The following is a 23,198-nucleotide window of genomic DNA, read 5'->3' on the forward strand; positions in this document are numbered from 1 at the left end:
CCTCATCTGAGAATATCTGTATTTCATTTTCATTCTCAAAGATTATTTATGCTGGATGTAGCATTCTGAGTTAACAGTTCTTTTTTGACATCCTTTAAAAATATTGTGGCTCTCTGATTTCTGATGAGGAATCTACAGTTACTCAAATCATTGTTCTTTTATTCATAAATGCAGTGATTTTCCCCAGCTGCTTTCAAGATTTTTGCTTGTATTTGGTTTTCAGCTGTTTAATTGTAATATGTCTGGAATTGGATTTTTTTTTAATTTGGATTTGCTTTTGAGTTTCTTGAATCTATGAGTTTGTCTTTCACAAAAATTTGGTGAGATTTCAGCTATTATTGCTTCCATTTTTTTTCCGCACTAGACTCTTCTCTTGGAACTCTGATGGGATAAATGTCAATAATTTTTTGACATTTTTCACAGGTCCCTGAGTCTCTTATATTTTTTCAATACTTTCCCTCTGATGTTCAAATTATATCATTTCTATTGATTTCTCTTGCAAGTCAGTGACTTTCCTTTGTCATCTCCATTCTGCTGTTGAGCCTGTTTAGTTAATATTTTTGTCTCAGTTATTATATTTTCATTTCTAAAATTTTCATCTGATTCTTCTGTATACCTTTTATTTCATTGTTGATACTTTTTACATTTTCAATTGTTTGACCTTACTTCTAGGAGTATGGTTATAATAACATCTCTATTTGGTCATTCCAACATTTTTGTCATCTCAGAGTTGACATGTGCTGATTCTCTTTTCGCTTCCAAGTTCAGATGTTCCTGGTTGTTCATAAACCATGTAATTTTGATTGTAGTCTGGGCATTTGGAATATTATGATATGAAAATCTGGGTCTTGTTTAATTCTAAGGAGGACGTCAGTTTTTTTGTTTGTTTGTTTGTTTTTTGTTTATTTTAGCAGACAACTGATCTGGTTAAGTTCAGCCTTCAGGTACTGGCCTTACTTCCTTGGGATGTGATCTAATGTCAAGTCTGGGGTTTCAGAGCCTTTAAAATGCTATTTGGATCTTTCCAGCTATGCACCGCTATATGACACGTCTTTCAGTTCACTTCAGTTTAGTCGCACAGTCGTGTCCGACTCTTTGCGACCCCATAGACTGCAGCACACCAGGACTCCCTATCCATCACCAACTCCCGAGTTTACTCAAACTCATGTCCATTGAGCTGGTGATGCCATCCAACCATCTCATCCTCTGTGGTCCCCTTCTCCTTCCACCTTCAATCTTTCCCAGCATCAGGGTCTTTTCAAATGAATCGGTTCTTCGCATCAGGTGGTCAGGGTATTGGAGTTTCAGCTTCAGCATCAGTCCTTCCAATGACTATTCAGGACTGATTTCCTTTAGGATGGACTGGTTGGATCCCCTTACAGTCCAAGGGACTCTCAAGAGTCTTCTCTAACACCACAGTTCAAAAGCATCAATTCTTCAGTGCTCAGCTTTCTTTATAGTCCAACTCTCACATCCATACATGACCACTGGAAAAACCATAGCTTTGGACCTTTATTGGCAAAGTCACGTCTCTGCTTTTTAATATGCTGTCTGTGTTCGTCATAACTTTTCTTCCAAGGAGTAAGCATCTTTTAATTTCATGGCTGCAGTCACCATCTGCAGTGATTTTGGAGGCCCCAAAATAAAGTCTGACACTGGCCTTGCTTCCTTGGGATGTGATCTAATGTCAAGTCTGGGGTTTCAGAGCCTTTAAAATGCTATTTGGATCTTTGCAGCTATGCACCACTACGTGGCACGTCTTTCAGTTCAGTTCACTTTAGTTGCTCAATCGTGTCCGACTCTTTGCGACCCCATGGATTGCAGCACACTAGGCCTCCCTGTCCATCACCAACTCCCAGAGTTTACTCAAACTCATGTCCATTGAGTCTGTCACATTACACGTCTTTCAGGCAATGTCCATTCAAATCCTTCGCTATTTTTTGATCGGTTAGTTCTCTTATTATTGAGTTGCGAGGCTTGTTTATATATTCTGGATGTAAGTTCCCTGATCAGATACAGGATTTGCAAATATTTTTTCCAGTTCTGTGGATTGTCTTTTCACATTTTATGTCCTTTGAATCAAAACTATTTTTGATTTTGATGAAATCCAATTTATCTATTTTTTCATTGATTCCTTAGGCTTTTGGTACTGTGCCCCAAAATCTATTGCCTAGCCCAAGATCACAAATATTTACTTCTGTGTTTGAGTTTTGTAGTATTAACTTTTATGAAATCTAGGATCCATTTTGAGTTAATTTTTGTGTACATTGTGAGGTAGGAATCCAACTTAAATCTTTTGAATGTTACCATCCAGTTGTCCAAGCATCATTGGTTGAAAATAACTTTCCTCCCACAAAATTGTCTTAACACAATTGTCAAAATTCAGTTGACCATAAATGTAAGGATTTATGCAAATACTACACTGTCTTAATTATTTTAAATCTTTAGCAAGTTTTAAGACCCCTCATTTTAAGATAGTTCTGGCTAGTCTTGGTCCCTTGATAATCGTAAAGTCAGCATAACAACTTTTGCAAAGAGCCAGCTGGGATTTTGATAGGGATATACTTAATCTGTACATCAATTTTAGGAGTGTTGCCATCTTGATGATATTAAGTCTTCTGATCCATGAACGTGGAATGTCTTCTAACAGCAGTATTGGAAGCTGGAAGACAGTATATTAATAACTTCAGTATGCTCAGTGCAAATACCTATAAATCTAAAATTCTATCCCCAGTATCTTTGCAAAATAAAGGGAAAAGAAGTCAACATTTAGTGACAGAGCATAGATAAATCTTCAAAGTCTGTTGCTGCCAGGGAAAGCAGAAGGAGTGGCAACTGGAGGAATATATATATATATATATATATATCCTGTTTTTAGGATGAGCAATTTGAAAGTATAATCAAGTCGAGGAGGAGAAATTGATGACACAGTAGAAATTAGAGGGATCATGTCCCTTAATAATCTTTAGTAGATGAAGGGGGGTATCCTACAAAGGAAGTTAATGGGAAAGACATTGATAATCGGTGAGGGTACAGAAGCTAAAGGGTTGGTGATGGAAAGATGACAAAATTATCCACAGACCACTAAATAGGCAGCAAAGGCACAAGATAAGACTGAAGAGGCTGTTTGGATACCTGAAAGGAATAGAAAAGCATGAAATAGTCATCTTGCAGAATGGCAAAGTGAAATTTCTAAGGAAATATGACAGTTGACAATTTTGAGTTCCTATCTGAGGTATATGGTATAAATTTGAAGAAATTTCAGTCATCAGTGTTTTAAAATTTTTTCCAACAATGTTCAGATGCTTTGGTACAGTGCAGAGTAAGTAGAAGGGTAGGGAGGGGAGGACGAGCAAGATGCTAATACTGTTTGTAAACTCATGGCCATGTATTGAACCGCAGTGTTTAGGCTGGTCACTTAGAAAAGTGAGGACTTGAGGAGGAAGATGAAGTATGAAAAGTGACAGGACCAGCAGATTGGAGGTCCAGAGAAATGGCAGACTGACGGATGCACAATGGATACCACATAGAAATGAGAAATTTTCTTTGGGACACTAAGCTACTGAACAAGTTGTACTTAATTGTGGCTGCACTTCATAGTCTTCTGGGGAACTTTTAAAAAAAAATGTTGTCTGTGGGTTCCAACCCCATTGATCCAGAATTTCTGAGCATCTATGGCTTTGAAAAGAGCACAGGTCATTCAAACATGCAGAATGACTACAGCAGAGCCTGGAGTGCTGGGAGAACTTGGGACTGGAAGGCAGAGCTGCCACATTGAACAGCCCCCAGTGGCATCACAGTCATACAGCCCATGGCAACCCTATTTGGCAGGTTGTAGCAGTTGAGAGCTGCATTGCCTTTCGAGAAGGCAATGGCAACCCACTCCAGTACTCTTGCCTGGAAAATCCCATGGATGGAAGAGCCTGGTAGGCTGCAGTCCATGGGGTCGCTAAAAGTTGGACATGACTGAGCGACTGCACTTTCACTTTTCACTTTCATGCATTGGAGAAGGAAATGGCAACCCACTCCAGTGTTCTTGCCTGGAGAATCTCAAGGATAGTGGAGCCTGGTGGGCTGCCATCTATGGGGTCGCACAGAGTCGGACACAAATGAAGCGACTTAGCAACAGCAGCAGTTGAGAGCATCTATAATTGAGAACACAGTGGAGGAGAAATACACCCTTTAGAGTCTTGGGGATTTGAAACATATCTGGAGCAGTGATTCTCAGCCCTGGGGAGGGGGAAGCTTTGAAAAAAATCTCAATGCCAAGATGGCATCCCAGATTAATCACATTAAAATCAGTGAAAGTGAAGTCGCTCAGTCATGTCCAACTCTTTGTGACCCCATGGACTGTAGCCTACCAGGCTCCTCAGTCCATGGGATTTTCCAGGCAAGAATACTGGAGTGGGTTAGCCATTTCCTTCTCCAGGGGATCTTCCTGACCCAGGGATCGAACCCGGGTGTCCAGCATTGTAGGCAGACACTTTACCGTCTGAGCTACCAGGGATTGCTAAATCGGGACTTTAAAAAACTCACATGACATTTTCATCGTTCATCCAGAAGCCTTGTGGAGAGTGCTGTGCCATTTTTATTAAGATAGGAAACACTGGATGGGGTGCAGTTTGGGGAGGAGATTTTTATCATTTTATGCAGAGATTGCAGTATCTGTGCTTCAACCAGGTGGAGATGTCGAAGAGGCAGTTAGTGCCAGGTCTGAAGCTAGAGAGACAAGGCTTAAGTTGAAGTGAGAAAACTCCCCCCAATTCTGGGTGAATTGTCGATTGCTATATATTTTTAAAGCATATTAGTCTGGGGATGTTCTGATGAAATCCCTAGTCATTATAAATAGCCACACATATGCACTCTGCTTTGTGCAGTGTTAACAGAACTAAAGAGGGGAACACAGTTCTGGTATGGATGCAGGATGCTTGTAAAATACAGGTATAAGAGAGAGTGTTGAGGAAGGATAGGTTCTGTAGAGTTTGTCTGATCATACAGACTAATTTCATATGTTGGTAGATAGATAAAAGACTCATATATTGGTAAAAGACTCAGGCTCCTACAAAATCAGTGCAGAGTCAGACCAGCTGAGTCTCCTGACCTACATGGCAGCATTATCCTTGACCATGTGCCCAGAGGGAAATGATGGCATACTTGAGCAGGAGAAGAGCTGTTGTTTCTTGTTTTTGTGGGGTTTTTGGTATGAAAAACAGGTTGCTGTTTTTCTTCATTCAAATTGTACTCTCCCATTCCCACGTTTCTAGATAGACTTAAGAGGAAGTTGCTATCTCAAAGCAGTTTTTGAACTTGACAGCATGACCTTTTAGGTTGATAATTTACCAACTTTAAAATTAAACAAAAAAACCAGCATTTGGGGATTTGTGTAAAATAAACATCTAAGACATTGCTTTTTGTGTGTTCCATTAAAGTCTTTCAGATGCACTTCAGACCATTTGACAGAGTGTGTATATTCACAGTTGTTTCAGGGGAGCATCTGGACGTTGTTTTGGGTGCTTGCCTTACTGTCTGAAGGATCATCAGTGGGTCAGCTGCATTTGTGGAAGCTGCTCTGCATCATCATTTATTTTCATGAGCTATGTCTTTCCAAAGCTCAAAACATTCTGCAGTTATCTTAAAGGTCTTCCTCATTAAATTCTAATTTATCGTGTAAAATATTATTTTGCCCAGATGACAGTGACCTGTAAGTACATTTAGAAAGTGAACTTACATTTTGTAGTGAGTTTATATTTATGCCTCAGAGCCAGGGTAGATGGTATACTACCCGGAAAAATGTTGGAACAGACCAGAAGTGTCCAGGGGGCTGGTTTCCCAAACTCCATCTTACATTGTTGTTTAGTCTGTCTCGGTCTCATCTGTCTGCATCCCTGGGGTTATCTGAAATAATGTTGCAATCCCTTGCACCATCGTGTTCCAGTGGCAGCAAGGGCAGCAGCACTGAGGGATGCAGTAAGATCTAACCTCTGTCACATCCTCTGTCTGTGCCAGGCACCCTTGATAACCCTATTTTATCTCTTCAGTAAAGGAGAAATGGCACCCTATAAGGAAAGTGTCATTTCCATCCTCATCTTGCCCAGGTTTTAGGGTAGAAGAGTTAGAACCCTGGCCATATTTGCTCCAGTTTGAGTCACAGAGATTCAGCACCTGGAGATTCGACCTGGAGATGAAGCCTTAATAGATCTGCTTCTGTCCCAGATAGGAGCAGGAGATGGGATGTAGGGGTAAATATGGTGCCACAGGAAGGTTGGGTTGGTATTGACAGGCATGGAGTGTGAAGAGCCCCCATAAGACGCACGCCTCTATCTTTTCCACCTGCTCAGTCTCCCCCGGTTCTGGCATTACAGCTGCTCCTTGAGGTGAGCTGGAGAAGTCTGCTTTGAGGACATGAATGGGTTCTCGCCATCATTCTTACAACAGGAAGCAACGATGATGGCCACCGTGTGTCCAGCACACGGCTTTTGGCAGTCTTCTGCTCATGTGCACGAGAGATGCTGAATAATTACTCGGCCTGCAGCTTTCATCAAAATCTCAGTTGTGGGTTGCCGGGCTCCTCTGTCCATGGGATTTCCCAGGCAGGAATACTGGAGTGGGTTGCCATTTCCTTCTATAGGGGATCTTCCTGACCCAAGGATCACACCTAAGTCTCTCGCATTGCAGGCAGATTGTTTACCGGCTGAGCCACCAGGGAAACCCAACCAATTTCCGTGGAACTTATCTTGTATAGGATATTCCAGCTTATACATGAGCTCAGTACTTTGTTTAGGATTAATAAAAGTAGAGTGTATGGGAAAATAATTGATGTGTTCATGTCTTCAGAAGGAAACATGTTATTGCTGGCTCATAGGATATACATGTCTTAAATTTTAATCTAGGCAGTTTGAATAATTACCTAATTTAAGTTGAGTAATACCAAGCTGTTTTCCAAAGAAAAATATGTTTGCTTCATATCCTCACCAAAACTTGGTCTAACAGACTTTAAAATTTATGCCCATGTGATGGATGTTTGAGTATCTCTTTTCCTTGATAACATGAAATTCAGCACCTTTTCATACTGTTTGTAACAACCCCACTCTGAAAGCAGTCTGAATGCCCATTGAGGGTAGAATGTATAAACAAATTGTGATATATCAATGCAAACGAATCCCATGGTATTATAATGTTATGGATGTTCTTGTGCCCACTTTTTAAGTGACCATATCTGAATATTCCATTGAGTAAATACCCAGGAATGGAATTGCCGGTTTACAGGGTATTTTGTATGTTTTGCTTTGATAGATAGCTGCTGAATGGTTTTCTATGCTGTTGTCCTAATTTATAGTTTCATGAGTACAATTAACTTTTTCATAAATTTTATTTTGATATAATTCTGCACATACAGAAAAGTTGCAAGAATAGTGTAAGAACTCTCATATCTATTTTACCCATATAAGCCAATTACAACCATATGTTTACCTCATTTGTACCCTCCACTTACCCTTCCTCATTCCCTTCCTTTATCTATATAATATAATGTTTTATATATATATATACACACACACACACACATACATATATACACATATATGTATGTATGTGTATATGGCAACCCACTCCAGTGTTCTTGCCTGGAGAATCCCATGGGAAGAGGGGCCTGGTGGGCTGTGGTCTATGGGGTTGCAAAGAGTCAGACACGACTGAGCAACTAACAACACACACACACACACACACACACACACATATACACACATATATGCCATGCTTAGTCACTCAATTGTGTCCAACTTTGCAACATGGACTGTAGTCTACCAGGCTCCTCTGTCTGTGGGATTCTCCAGGCAAGAATACTGGAGTATGTAGCCATTACCTTTTCCAGGGAATCTTTCTGATCCAGGGATCGAACCCAGGTCTTCTGCATTGCGGGCAATTCTTTAGAGTCTGAGCCACCAGAGAAGCCCATATATAAAAGTATCTGTAGGTATATGAGCATATATTTTATGTATATTTATCTGTTAGCAGTTTTTCTGAACTATTTGAGACATAGAGATATCAAGCCCAGTTATCATGAAAAACTTAAGTGTATATTTCCTGAAAGAAGCCATTATCTTACATAACCACAGTACAATTAACTAAATTCAGAAATTTTAACATTGGTATAATTCTGTTATCTAATCCCTAGTCTAGACTCAATTTTATAAATTCTCCCAGTAATTTCCTTTATAACTGTTTATTTTTCTGGTCAAAGGTTTAATTCAGAATCTTAGGTTACACTTAATTGTATGTTTTTAAAATCTGGAACATTTCCTAAACCTTTATCTATCTTGATGTTTTCAAGAGTATGGACCGGTTAATTTGTAGAATGTTCCCCAATTTGGGTTTGCTGAGGTTTTTTGATTATTAGTCAGATTATGCATTTTCAGTAATACCTCAGAAATAGTCCTACCTCCTTCCTAATCCTTTCTATCAAAAGACATGTAATGTTGATTTCTTTCTTTACTGGTTATCTTAACTGGTCACTTGGTTATGTAGCTAGGTTTCTCCCCTGTAAAAGTAATGTTTCCCCTTTATAAATGAGTAGCATTTTTCTCATCCAAGTTTTGTCTCCTACTTTTAGCGCCCTTTGATGAATTTCTCACTCTGTCACTTGTCTTATGTTGACATCTTCTGTGTGGAAGAACTTATTTGTTCATCTGTTTCTATGAACTTGTAGACCTTATTTTAGCTAGAGAGTTTTATTCTATTGCTTCCATTATTCCTTTTAATGCTCAGATTGCTCCAGATTTAACTGATAGAGGATTCCTTCAACCGAGCTCGAGTCCTTTGAATTTGTGCCCATTGTTATTTTAACACTTCTTTTCTTTCCTCTATGACAAGGTATTCCAAGATCATTTGATGATGCTTCAGCTCAGAAATTGGAGAAGGCAATGGCAACCCACTCCAGTACTCTTGCCTGGCAAATTCCACGGACAGAGGAGCCTGGTAGGCTGCAGTCCATGGGGTCGCTAGGAGTCAGACACGACTGAGCGACTTCACTTTCACTTTTCACTTTCATGCATTGGAAAAGGAAATGGCAACCCACTCCAGTGTTCTTGCCTGGAGAATCCCAGGGACGGGCGAGCCTGGTGGGCTGCCGTCTCTGGGGTAGCACAGAGTCAGACATGACTGAAACGACTTAGCAGCAGTAGCAGCAGCAGCTCAGAAATCAGCCTTTTTTGGAAGTCCTATTTCCATTTATTAGAGAATGTTATTCCTAAAGGCAGAGAAGGCGATGGCACCCCACTCCAGTACTCTTGCCTAGAAAATCCCATGGACGGGGGAACCTGGTGGGCTGCCATGGGGTTGCGAAGAGTCGGACACGACTGAAGCAACTTAGCAGCAGCAGCAGCAGCATTCCTAAATGAAGACATAGGTGCTGGGTGTGCTCATTGCTTCTAAGCCTTTGCAGAATTAAGAAACGTGTATATATATGTAGAACTACTTATCCATCATGGGCTTCTCTTGTGGCTCAGGTGGTAAAGAATTTGCCTGCAATGCAGGAGACCTGGGTTAAATCCCTGGGTTGGCAAGATCTTCTGGAGAAGGGAAAGGCTACCCGCTCCAGTATTCTGGCCTGGAGAATTCCATGAACTATACAGCCCATGGGGTTGCAAAGAGTCAAACACGACTAAGCGACTTTTACTCACTTCATTTATCCATCTATCAGAAAAACAAGAGTTTATATTAATACTTTCAACCAATCAGCACTACCCTTTCCATATTTGTAACTCCTTTAACCAGTAGTGGGATACCTTCCTTTCAGTTCCCTTAATACATTTACTTATTTGCTCAAATCTAGAATATATGGGAAGTGGTATCAGAATTACCATTAAATACAAAGGAAAAAAATAAACCAACTAACTGTAGTTTGGTATTTGTGTGGGAGTATTTTTAGGCAAAATAAGTGAAATTCACATTTTAATTCCACGGTTCAGTAATTCTGACAAATGCATGTACTCATGTAAATTAAACCTCTATCAAGATATTGAAGTTTCTCATCACTGTGACTTTCCCCAGTCAGTACCCTCTTATTGTTGTTCAGTCACTAAGTTGTTTCCAACTCTTGGCAACCCCATGGACTGCAGCATGCCAGGCTCCTCTGTCCTCCACTATCTTCCTGAGTTTGCTCAAATTCATGCCAGTTGAGTTGGTGATGTTATCTAACCATCTCTGTCACTTTCTTCTCCTTTTGCCTACCCTGTCTTTCCCAGCATCAGGGTCTTTTTCAGTGAGTTGGCTCTTCACATCAGGTGGCCAGAGTATTGGAGCTTCAGCTTCAGCATCAGTCCTTCCAATGAATATTCAGGACTGATTTCCTTTAGGATTGACTGCTTTGGTTTCCTTTCAGTCTAAGGGAGTCTTCTCCAGTACCACATTTTGAAAGCATCAATTCTTTGGTGCTCAGCCTTCTTTATGGTACAACTCTCACATCCATACATGACTACTGGAAAAACCATAACTCTGACTATATGGACCTTCTTCAGCAAAGCAATGTCTCTGCTTTTTAATATGCTGTCCTGGTTTGTCATAGCTTTTCTTCCAAGGAGCAAGTGTCTTTTAATTTCATGGCTGCAGTTACTGTCCATAGTGATTTTGGACCCAATAAAATAAAATCTGTCACTGTTTCCACTTTTTACCCTTCTATTTGCCATGAAGTGATCAGGCTCGATGGCATGATCTTGAAAGTGAAAGTGAAAGTCACTCAGTTGTGTCCTATTCTTTAGGACTCCATGGACTATACAGTCCATGGAATTCTCTAGGCCAAAATACTGGAGTAGATAGCCTTTCCCTTCTCCAGGGGATCTTCCCAACCCAGGGATCAAACCTAGGTCTCCCACATTGCAGGAAGATTCTTTATCAGCTGAGCCACAAGGGAAGCCATGATCTTAGTTTTTTTTAATATTGAGTTTCAAGCTAGCTTTTTGCTCTCCTTTTTCATCTTCATTGAGATGATCTTTAGCTCCTCTTCACTTTCTACCATTAGAATGGTATCATCTGTGTATCTAAGGTTGTTGGTATTTCTCCTCTAGAGGCAACCATTTTTCTAAACTTTTTTTAGTGTAGATTTGTTTTGCCAAGTCTAAAACTTCATGTAAAAGGAACTATACTGTTTGATTTCTCTTATTTGCAGCTTTTGTGAGATTCACCCACATGGCTTCATGTAGCCAAGGTTTGTCCCTTTTTATTATTGACTATTAAGTATTACCCATGGAGGAGGGCACAGCAACCCACTCCAGTATTCTTGCCTGTAGAAGAATCCCATGGACAGAGGAGCCTGGTGGGCTACAGTCCATAGAGTCCCAAAGATTCAGACACGACTGAAGCAACTTAGCACAATAAGTATTACTTCGTAAAAACTACCAAAATTAGTTATCCATTCTCTTCTTGACTGACATCAGATTGTGATATTGTGAATATTGTGGCTTTGACCATTCCTTTACACAACTTTGTGTGGACACGTGTTTTCATCCTCTTATATAAATACCTAAAAGTGGAGCTGCTAGATCATAAGGTTGGTGTGTGCTTAGTTTTGTAGAAAAGTACCAAATATTTACCAAATTAGTTTCATTATCTTTATAATCCCTCCAGGATTATGAGAGAATTCTAGGTGCTCCACATCCACGCCAACATTTGATGTCAGAGTTTTAAATTTGAGCCATTCTACTTTGTATCAGATAGGGTATCTCTCTGTGGTTTTAACTCCTGATAGCTAGTGATATTGAGCAGATTTTCATGTACTTATTGTCAGTTCTGTATATTCCTTTAAAGTTCCTTTACCAATCTTTTGTCTTTTTTTTTTTTAAGTGGGTTGTCTTTTCAATGTTGTCATAGTTTTTTAATGATTCTGCAAATAAGTCATTTGTCAGGTATATGTCTTATGGATATTTTTCCTAGTTTATGATTTGTCTTTTTTTCTAAATAGTGTTTTTGATGAGTTGATATGTTGAATTTTGATAAAGCCTAATATATTGATTTTTTTTTCTCTTTTGTGATTATTAGTCTTTGTATCCTAAGAAATCCTTACCTTCCCCTAGGTTGCAGAGATATAATCCTAAATTTTATTCTAAAAATTTTATAGCTTTAGCTTTAATGTTTAGTTTTGTGATCCATCTTGAATTAATTTTTATGTGTGGTATTAGGTAGGGTTGAGGTACATTATTTTTCCATATGAAAATGTAGCTCTTCCCCATACCATCTGTTGAAATACTTCTTTTCATCATTGAGTTGCTTTGGCACATTTGTGTGTCTGTTTCCAGACCCTCTGTTTGGTCCCACTGATCTGCATATCTGTCTTCACATATATATCAGACTGTCTTCACATATATATCATTTTTATTACTATAGCATTGTGGTAATTCTTGAAATTTTAAAAGACTTCCATCTTTAGTTTTTATCAAGATAATTTTATCTATCTTGGGCAGTTGAATTTTCATTTAATTTTTAGACTTTTTTTTTTAATCAGTTTCCTATAAAAATGCTGCTGGTATTTGTAAATAGAATTTCATTGAATCTACAGATCAATTTTGGGAGAATTGACCATGATAGTGACTCTCTGAATCCTTAAACATGGTATATTGCTCCATTTGTTTAGGTAGGTCTTCTCTAATTTCTCTCAACAAAGTTTTATGTTTCAGTGTAGAAAGTCTTGGTATTTCTTACTAAATTATTCATAAGTATTTTTTCCAAAGTCATTGTAAATTGATTTAGTTTAATTGCACTTTCTGACTGTTTACTGCTAATATATATAGATACAAATGATTCTTTGTATATTAGCCTTGTAACTTGCAGTCTTGCTAAATGCATTTATTTGTTATAGAGTTCTTAGAATTTTCTGTTCTGACATTCATGTCATCTGCAAAAAGAGAAGCTTTTCCTTTTCAACCCTTTTCACTTATTTCACTGGCTTGGATCTATCCAAGTGTTCAGACTGAATATGCTTACCTTGGTCCTAATATTAGGGGAAAACAGTTTAATATTATACCATAAAGTCTGATGATAGGTATAGGATTTTTTAATATAAGTGTACTGGCACTGAGGTGCCTGGGTTGGGGTCATGGAGGGGTGAGGCTGTTTCAGTGTTGACTTTTACAGTTGGTTCTCTATGCTGCCTGAGGCACTAGAGCCAATTACCTACCATGCAGGCACTGGAAGGCTCCAAGGCGTCTCAGCTGGTCCGCAGCCCCAGCGCCCTCTGGCTGTGCCATGGTCCAGCTCACTACTGTCCTCTACAGGGCCTGCCATGGAGGCCACTTAACCATCCGCCTTGCCCTGGGTGGCTGTACCAAATGGCCTTTTTACCACATTGTGGTTTCGCCCAACAAGTGTCCCAAGGATGGCCATTTCATGGAGCAGCTGGGCTCCTATGATCCAATGTCCAATAATTATGGAAAGAAACTCATTGCTCTCAACCTGGACCAGATGTGGCATTGTATTGCTTGTGGAGCCCACCTCTCTAAGCCTGTGGAAAAGTTTGTGGGTCTTTCTGGCTATTTCCCTTAGCATCTAACGGTAGTCACAAATGCTGAGAGGTTGTGACAGAAACAGGCATGATAAGTGCTCTTAGCTGCTCAGAAAACAGATACAGAAGCTACAGAAACAAGAGAATTGACTTCAGTGAACATAGCAGTGGGAACAAGGTTGAAGTCCTCTTAAAATATTTGTGCGAAGTTCTTACTTTTATTATATTTAGAGGTCTATAAATAGAATTAAGTAAAAAAGTAATAATAATATTGTCTATTTAATTTTTTAACAGTTATAGCACTACTCAAATTTTCTGTTATTTAACATCAACTTTGAGGACTTCCCTGGTGGCTCAATGGCTAAGACTCCACGTTCCCAATACAGGGGGCCCTGGTTCCATCCCTGGTCAGGGAACTAGATACCACATGCTGCAACTAAGAGTTTGCATGCCACAACCAAGACCCTGTGCAGCCAAATAAGTAAAAATAAATATTTTTAAAAATAAGTCAATTTTTGTAATTTTATTTTTGTTTTTTTGAATTTGTCCAATTTGTCTATCAGTTCAGTTCAGTCGCTCAGTCGTGTCCGACGCTTTGCAACCCCGTGAATCGCAGCATGCCAGGCCTCCCTGTCCATCACCAACTCCCGGAGTTCACTCAGACTCACGTCCATCGAGTCAGTGATGCCATCCAGCCATCTCATCCTCTGTTGTCCCCTTCTCCTCCTGCCCCCAATCCCTCCCAGCATCAGAGTCGTTTCCAATGAGTCAACTCTTCGCACGAGGTGGCCAAAGTACTGGAGTTTCAGCTTCAGCATCATTCCCTCCAAAGAAATCCCAGAGCTGATCTCCTTCAGGATGTACTGGTTGGATCTCCAAGGGACTCTCAAGAGTCTTCTCCAACACCACAGTTCAAAAGCATCAGTTCTTCGGCACTCAGCCTTCTTCACAATCCAACTCTCACATCCATACATGACCACAGGAAAAACCATAGCCTTGACTAGACGGACTTTTGTTGGCAAAGTAATGTCTCTGCTTTTGAATATGCTATCTAGGTTGGACATAACTTTCCTTCCAAGGAGTAAGCGTCTTTTAATTTCATGGCTGCAGTCACAATCTGCAGTGATTTTGAAGCCCAAAAAATAAAGTCTGACACTGTTTCTACTGTTTCCCCATTTATTTCCCATGAAGTGATGGGACTGGATGCCATGATCTTTGTTTTCTGAATGTTGAGCTTTAAGCCAACTTTTTCACTCTCCACTTTCAATTTCATGAAGAGGCTTTTGAGTTTCTCTTCACTTTCTGCCATAAGAGTGGTGTCATCTGCGTATCTGAGGTTATTGATATTTCTCCCAGCAATCTTGATTCCAGCTTGTGCTTCTTCCAGTCCAGCATTTCTCATGATGTACTCTGCATATAAGTTAAATAAACAGGGTGACAATATACAGCCTTGACGAACTCCTTTTCCTATTTGGAACCAGTCTGTTGTTCCATGTCCAGTTCTAACTGTTGCTTCCTGACCTGCATACAGATTTCTCAAGAGGCAGGTCAGGTGGTCTGGTATTCCCATCTCTTTCAGAATTCTCCACAGTTGATTGTGATCCACACAAAGGCTTTGGCATAGTCAATAAAGCAGAAATAGATGTTTTTGCATAGTATAAGTTAATCAATAATATTCTTTTCATGAAACTAATTGTTGATTTTGTTGATCCTATCTACCATCTATGTGTTTTATTATGATCTTCCTTCTAATTCCTTTGTGTTTATTTTGCTAATTTTTTCTCCCCCTTTGAAATGGCTGCTTGGCTCATAAATTTTTGGTCCTTTTTATTTTCTCATTATGCACTGAAAACAATAAAACTCCCTCTAACTATTGCTTTTATTACATCCCACAAGTTTTGATAGGAAATATTTCAATTAATTTAGTTCAGAATCTTTTATTATTTCAGTTTTGATTTTTCTTTCACTCTTGAGTTATTTATTTCATCTTATTTTTCATAGGGGAAACCTGATAGCTCAGGTGATTTTTCCTATTGACTTTATTTACATTTTTGAACATTTAACTATGAAAATATAAAATATATATAAATGTACACAGAATAATATCATGAATCCCCATGTACCCATCTTTAATGACTATCCAGTCATGTCCAAACTTGTTTTTTCTTGCCTACTGCTACTTCAGCCTCCTATATTATTTTGGAGCAAATCCTATGGTTATTTGTATGGGTTAAATTTTTTAACTATATGGGGATTTGCTAGTTATCTGTCTGACTTGTTTCTTTAGAGAACATTTTAAGTTCATCATTTGAAATTTCTTGTGATACTCTTTACATCCCAAAATATAAGAAATATTTTGTTAATGTCCCGTGCATACTAAAAACATTTGTATTCTGCAGCTCTTGAAAGTGTAATTCTATATGTCAAATAGGTGAAGTTTGTCAAAAATACATTCAAATTTTTAATGTCTCCACTGATATTTGATCTGATCACTAGGAAGTAATTGTCTTTATCACTAGTAAATGCTTCTACCTCTCATATTAACAGAGCTACACCAGTTTTCTGGTGATTATAATTTGCATAGTGTATTTCTTACATTACCTTTAAAATTTCATCTTTTCTGTATCTTTACACGTAGGAAAGCTTTTATAAATAGTATATTGTTGAATTTTGTATTCAGTCTGCCAATTTATTGCTTTTAACTGAAGCATCTGGTGTCTTTACATTTAATTTAATTAGTGACACATTTAGGTTTAAATCTACTCATCTCATCTTGTGCTTCTTTACTTGTTTTACATCTGCTCCTCTCGCCCCCTGCCTTGTTTATTGCCTTCTTTTGGATTCTTTTTCAAATCGATTTTTCAAAATATATCAAGAATTCAACCCCTTCTCACCACCCCCACTGCTGCTGTCCCGCCCAGACCATCTCCTTCTTCCTCTGGGTGAGGCGGTGGCCTCCTGACTCATCTCCCTGCTTCTGTCCTTCCTCCCACTCCCCGCCCTCCCCCGGCCATCTGCTCACTAAGCAGCAGCCAGAGTGAGCCTCTTAGCTTGTCAGCTAGTTTCCCCTCCCTACAAAGCCTGCTTGGTGCCTGTGTAGAGTGAGCGCTGTCCATGGTGCTTAGGGGAACATCATGGCCTTGTGCCTGCGGGCCTCGGTGCTGCCCAACTGCCCTTGCTCCGTGTACTTGAGACATGTGACCACCTGCAGGTCCTCTGACAGTACAGAGCGCCACCCTCCTCCCCCAGGGCTGGACATTCTCACCCTGCCATGCACATGGCATACCTCTTCCACGCCCTTGTTCCAAACGTTTTTTCCATGAGGTCTGCCCTGGCCACCCCTCGCCCTCCACCTGCTCTTGACCCTGTCCTGTTCTCGTAGGAGTCAGCTCCCTCTGTCACCCTGTACAGTGCACCAGTTATGGTGCCCTGTGTTGTGTCTCTGCCTCTGTTAGAAAAGAAGCCCCTGGGGTGTCTCTGCCCTTTTGTTTAGGAACATATCAAGGCCCTGAAACAGAGCCTGACCCAGGGTAGACACTCAGAAGCTGCTGGTGAAGAAATGTGAGAATTTCATTTTTTCTCTTGTAATTATTTGAAAGTTACATGCACTTATGTCTCTTATTTTAATGTTACCATGGAAACGACAGTGTGCATACTTAACTACTCAAAGTCTCAAGTTAGCCAACGCTGTTACCTTCCTTCTGGGCTTTACAATGACCTGTGAACACTTTTAAGATACTCCATTTACTTTAAGTTTTATTTTTTGTGTGTTTTTTGTTTGAGGGGTAGGGGGTGTTTACTTTTTGAGGACGAGGCAGGATGAAAGTATGAAAATGCAGTTGTTTTGTGGGAAACTGGATCCAGTATTTGAAGTGTGTGACTGAGACATGGGCCTCGAATTTGCCTTTTGATAGAAACCAAGTGTTTGTCAATTCATTGGCTTCACACATTCATGAGCATGATGAGGGTCTTCAGTGGCTTCCAAAGACAACTGGTTCCAGGTGAGTGGCATAAAAATACCTCTGATATTTGTAGATCCCACACACACAAGTTTCGCTTTGAGAAGCCGGGCTGTTCCTCAGGAATGAATGTTGTACCAGTCCCTGGTCTTTCTGAAGCCCCCACCCAGGGGTGAGCACCCCTCCCAAGCGGTCCTCAGCCTCTCTGAGGACCACTGCATTTAGCATCTGATCACAATGTGGCATTTGTAGAAGCCTGGCATGAGTGTGGGAGTGATTTCAGTGAGCCTGGGAGGTGTAAATGGAAGTTTAAAATCCTCATTGGAGGAACAATTCGAATAGTGTTAAAGCCAGGACGGCTTCTTGGCTTTTCCACCCCCAGCCTGTCCGAGCACAAAGGCTAAAGGATGCAGGTGTCAGGCCTGCCCTGACACCCACGCATCACGTCTGTGCCTCTCTGGACCACGGTCCAACTGTGGGGATCACATGCCATAGGCAGGCAGCACTCAGCCTCTGCGTCCTGTCTCAGGAAGCACCATCTTACTGGGGTTATGCTTTCTGTTGGGCTGGATTTCAAAACTCACAATGAGCAGCACACTGCAAAGATATGTCACTGACAGTGCTCGTGCACACCACCATCAAGGCCCTCAACAGTGGCCCGGCTCTGGCCCTTTCCTCCCAGGAAAGCAGTTGCTGTCCTCCTGGTGAGCAGATAATCCGCCTGAGTTGCCCAGGAAATAGGGCTCCCTGTGTTGCTCTATCAAGATGCCTCTGCTGCTGCTAAGTAGCTTCAGTCGTGTCCGACTCTGTGCAACCCCATAGGACCCTCTGAAGTTGTGATCGGCTGTTGGGGTGGTCCAGGGACCTAGAGCAACCCTGGTAAACCTTCCCCTCCTCTCTGATTAGGTCTGTATTCAACCACATTCCTCACTTCTCCAGCCAGTGAAGCAATGAAAAGAATTTTTAAAATGTTATTGATGCCCCCCAATTTATACTTCCCTTCGCTAATAAATATTGTGTATAAATTACTAGCTACACCTGTGCACCTATTTATAAATATAGAAGAGCCTTTTGCACTTGTTTCTACAACCAGATGTCAATGGTTCCGTGCCATCCATATTACTGTGATACTTCCTTTCCTTAGCAAACTGTGTGTCATGGGTGTCCTTCCAGATCAACAAATCAAGTCTGATTTATCTTTTCTAAACATATGAATCCATCCAGCTTATCCAGCTATTCTCTGTTGAGAAGCATTCTGATTTTCTCATTTTCTGCCACTTCAGAAGTCTTTTTATTAAGTGTCATTGAACAGTTTCTAATATACTACTAGTTTTTATTTCTATAAGATATATTTCCCAAAATGGGATCACTGAGTCAACAAGCTCTTTATTTTGAACTTGAATTGCTATTTTCAAATGACTTTCCCAAAAGGGCTTAGAAATTTACATTCGTATAAAAAATGCAAAAGCATAAAGAGTTCCCTCAATCCCTTTGTGTCTGGGTGTCATCACCAGCTTCTTCGCCAGTCTGTCTGAAAATGATATGGTTTTGGAAATTTGCATTGTTTGTTCACGATTACTGCTCAGAGTGAGCATCTTTTTTATGCATTCTTGGCTTTCTGGATTTTTTTCCTATAAATTGCCTCTTCATGTCTTTTGCCTGAGTTTCTGTTGAGTCATTTGCCTTTATCTTAAGACTTTATTTAAAGGGAGGTTAGCACTTTACTGAAATATGTGTTACAACTATTTTTGTGTTGTTTGTTTTGTCATATTTTGAAATATTATCCTGTTAAGTATTTTTTATTATTTTCTTTGTAATTACTGAGTATCTTGCATTGTTTAAAAAGGTCTTGCTTATGTCAGAGTCATACAGCTATTTAATATTTGAATACATTTTCTTGTGGTATGTTTACAGTTACATGTCTTACATTTATGTCTTTAATTTACCAGGAATTTACTTCTGTGTATAGGTGGGGTAGGGTATAAGTTTCAGATTCATTTACTAAGTAAACTATTCTTTTCCCTGAGAGCTACAGGCCAGTTGGGTGTACATTGGTATCATAATGTATTGACTAGCACACCTTTATGGTAAAGCAAACCCTCCCTATTATTCTGTTCTTTGGTTTTCTTGTCTGCTTTTAAAAATAGATGTAAAGTGCTTAGGAGAGTGCCTCATTTTTTTGTGGAAAATACTAAACCTCTATAAGTGTATACAGAACAGTAGTATACTGAATCCCCATAGATTCAGCACCTGATGTCTGTGATTATCAAGTTGTGTCCAGTTCTTGATATTTTTCTATACCCTCACCCACTGCCACTTCAGCCATAAATATAAAAAATGTTCGCTGTGTTTATTCATGTTACTACTATTCCTATCAGTTCATACTTTATACTTCAAAATAATTGCATTCAGTTCCCCCAAAATACAACATTGGAATTCTGGTTGACATTGTATTCCAGTTTTGCATTTGTTTTGAAGCAGCGTTTTTATGATGTCATCGTCCCCTGGGAGGCATGATCAGTGTTTCCGTGCTGTCCTGTCTCCATATCCCTGGCTTTCTATCCTCCTCTGGATGGCTGGGTCTGGAGGGCCTGTGCGTGTCTCTTCCTGAGTCCTCCTTGTCTTTCAGATGCTGAGCTTTGAGTTCTGAGTTCTTTTTCTGAGAGGACCCAGACAGCATCCATCTACAGTTGATTCCCAAGGTGACAGTTCCAGCTATGACTCTTAAATCATTCAACAGACAGTAGTTGACCATTCAGCATGCCCTGGACAGACAGCAGTGAATCAAACAGATGTGACCTCTGCTCCCTGTTAGTCAAGGTCACACTCAGAACAGTGAGCAAGGAGCTGCCCTGATCTGGTCAGTGCAGCCCAGGAAGGCTTCCTGGAGGAAACAGTATTTAAGATGAATTCTGAAGGGCCAATAGGAATGAGCCATGCAGTGGAGCAGAACATGAAAGCTGTGCAAAAGGAGGCAGAAGGTGGGAGGAACTTCGAGAAAAAGCAAGATCCTGTTTTTTGGGACTCAGAGGATGAGTAGCCCATGTTGACTGAGTCTGGGGATGTGGGTGGGGGTCACAAAGAGCTGGAATGTGCTGGGCTCAGGGGAGGGAATACCAGCAGATATTGTCATCACCATCATCAAGATCTATCCACTCTGCCCTGGACTCTGTGCTGAACCCTTGGGATGTACCACAATATCACAATATTTCACCCTCAGCAGTGAAACGAGATGAGATATAAAGAAAGCATGACAAATGCTCTGTCACTTCAGTCATATCCGACTGTTGCTACCCTATGGACTGTGGCTTGCCAGGCTTCTCAGTCCATGGGATTCTCCAGGCAAGTATATTGGAGTGGGTTGCCATGTCCTCCTCCAGAGGATCTTCCCAACCCAGGGACTGAACCCTCAAGAAGAAGGCAGGGGTCCAATAAATCACCCACTTGGCCACATTTACTCAGCCATCAGGATCCTGAGTCAGGATTGAAACTCGGATGCCAGAGCCCACCATGGCATGCTGAGACACCAAGCAAGTGACACTTCTTGGTTTTGGCTGCTGAATGCAGAGGAGTTAGTGATCCTGCTCATGGTCAAGGGGAGGATTCTGGGCTGCCATTTGGGTGAGATTTTTACAACCACAGCAGAACACACAGACTGATACCCAAAGGAAAATATAGCCAAGAAAATGGGATGTGACCCCAGAAACAAGTATTCTATGGGAAAAGGCACTGGAAGAAATGCTTAGAAGTGGTGGAAGGGAAGGCAGAATACAACCATTGGACCACATCTAGCTTTATTAGTACAGCATTTCCCCATAATATGTTATGTAGTTACATGAGGCAGTATATATATATATATATATAAAGTTACATGAGGTCATCTTTATAAAGTCAGCATGTCAACGGCATGCCTGTTGGATGTGCCACAGAACTTCCTAGAGTGATTTTCCAGGTAATGGGCGCACTACTGCAAGATTCACTTTTTGGCTCTTTTAGCCATATGTCACGAACAGCTTTCTACCGTGAACTGTGTGTTTTGGTTAGTTTACTAAGCTGAAGTTTCACCACTGAATTTATCCTCCCTTTGATCTAAGGGTGAAACCAGCATAAGGCAAGCAAGTTGAACTCAGACACAGGATAAGCTATCTTGCCACCCCTTGGGCAGGACTGGACCTCTCTCTCTGAGTCTCATTTCATCACAGTTACCTCTAGCCCAGAGTAAATATCAAGCCCACAGGTCAGAGCCATCGGGAGCTTCTTGTGGCGTTTCTGCTGTTTAAAAAATTCCATTGAATCCAGGTGTTCAGTGTGTCTGAGTGGTTGAGAAAAGAAAGAAGAAAAAGAAAGATAGCTTTAAGTCATGTCCGACTCTTGGATCCCATGAACTGTAGCCTGCCAGGCTCCTCTATCCATAGGATTCTCCAGCCAAGGATACTGGAGTGGGTTGCCATTTCCTTCTCCAGGGGAACTTCCCGACCCAGGAATTGAATCCAGGTCTCCCACATTGCAGGCAGATTCTTTACCAACTGAGCTACGTGGAAAGCAAGTGAATGTAAAAACACAGGGCCGTGGAGTGAAGGAGGGGCTGAGGCGATGCTGAGTCTGTTTTTTTGTTGTTGTTTTTTTTATATATATAATTTTAATGTCGAAGAAGAAATTCCAGAAAGTTAGGAGAAGAGAATTTGGCCTGCCCTGGGCTCTCCTTCTTCTGCTCCCAGAAGGAATAGAGCATGTTTGAGAAGGGTTACTCTATGTGATGATGTATTGACATGTACTTTTTTATTGGGAATAATTTCCTATCTTAATCTTTTTAAATAGACTTTATTTTTAGGGCAGTCACAGCAAATTTAAGACATTTTCTATATACCCGCATACCCCACACATGCATAGGGACCCCATTATCAACATCCTCCACTAGAGCAGTGTATTTGTTACAATTAATGAACCTACACTGACACCTAGTCACCCCCAGTACATACATAGTTCGCATGAGGGTTCATTGTTGGTGGTGTCCATCCGGTGGTTTTGGGGAAATGTAAGATGACATGTAGAGCCCCTGACCTATACATGTACACGTATAGAGTGTCATACAGAATAGTTTCATTGCCCTAAAATCCTCTGTGCTCCACCTCTTTGTCCCTTCTTGCCTCCTAACCCCTGGAAACCATGGATCTTTTCATTGTCTGGGTAGTTTGTCTCTTCTAGAAATTCACACAATTGAAATTATACAAGATGTAGACTTTTCAGATTGGCCTCCTTCACACAGTAAGATACATTTAAGGTTCATCCCTGTGTTTTTGTACCTTTATACCTCATTTCTTTTTTGCACTTAATAATTTTCCCTTGTCTGGATGCACCATTGTTTATTTAGCCAATCACCTCTGTAGAACATAGACATCTTGGTTGCTTCTAAGTTTTGGCAGTTATGAATAAGCTGCTATAAATATCTGTGTGCTTATCTTACTTCTTTAAAATGCAAAATCAAAATACATCTCCCAACTTCTGATTATGGAACGCCTCTATAGGATGTAAAGGGGGGAATCTTGCTTAGAGAAGAATAAAAATGGACATGATCCAACTGCATTTGGCTACCACATCAAATAGTAACAGTATTTAAATTGATAAATCAATTTCTGGGGCTTGAATACCACAGCTCAGTCAAACTATGCCACAGACATTTGATCCCAGTAGTCCTGTGCCACCCAGTTACTGAAACCCTTAAAGAGATAACCTTACCAGTTAGGAAGAAA

The 23,198-nt window shown here is 40.4% G+C and overlaps 2 protein-coding genes across 2 annotated transcripts in view; both read left to right on the forward strand.

Moving 5' to 3' along the window:
• OTUD7A (OTU deubiquitinase 7A) overlaps window positions 1-23,198 on the forward strand; it is a 397,895-nt gene that overhangs the window by 120,405 nt on the left and 254,292 nt on the right. The window lies entirely within an intron of this gene.
• On the forward strand, window positions 12,640-21,284 carry LOC133234300 (small ribosomal subunit protein bS16m-like). The gene has a single exon (XM_061394663.1). The coding sequence runs from the start codon at window positions 13,234-13,236 to the stop codon at window positions 13,528-13,530; it is 297 nt and encodes a 98-aa protein (XP_061250647.1). The 5' UTR covers window positions 12,640-13,233; the 3' UTR covers window positions 13,531-21,284.

The sequence above is a fragment of the Bos javanicus genome, chromosome 21 (assembly GCF_032452875.1).
Source record: "Bos javanicus breed banteng chromosome 21, ARS-OSU_banteng_1.0, whole genome shotgun sequence".
Lineage (NCBI taxonomy): Eukaryota > Metazoa > Chordata > Mammalia > Artiodactyla > Bovidae > Bos > Bos javanicus.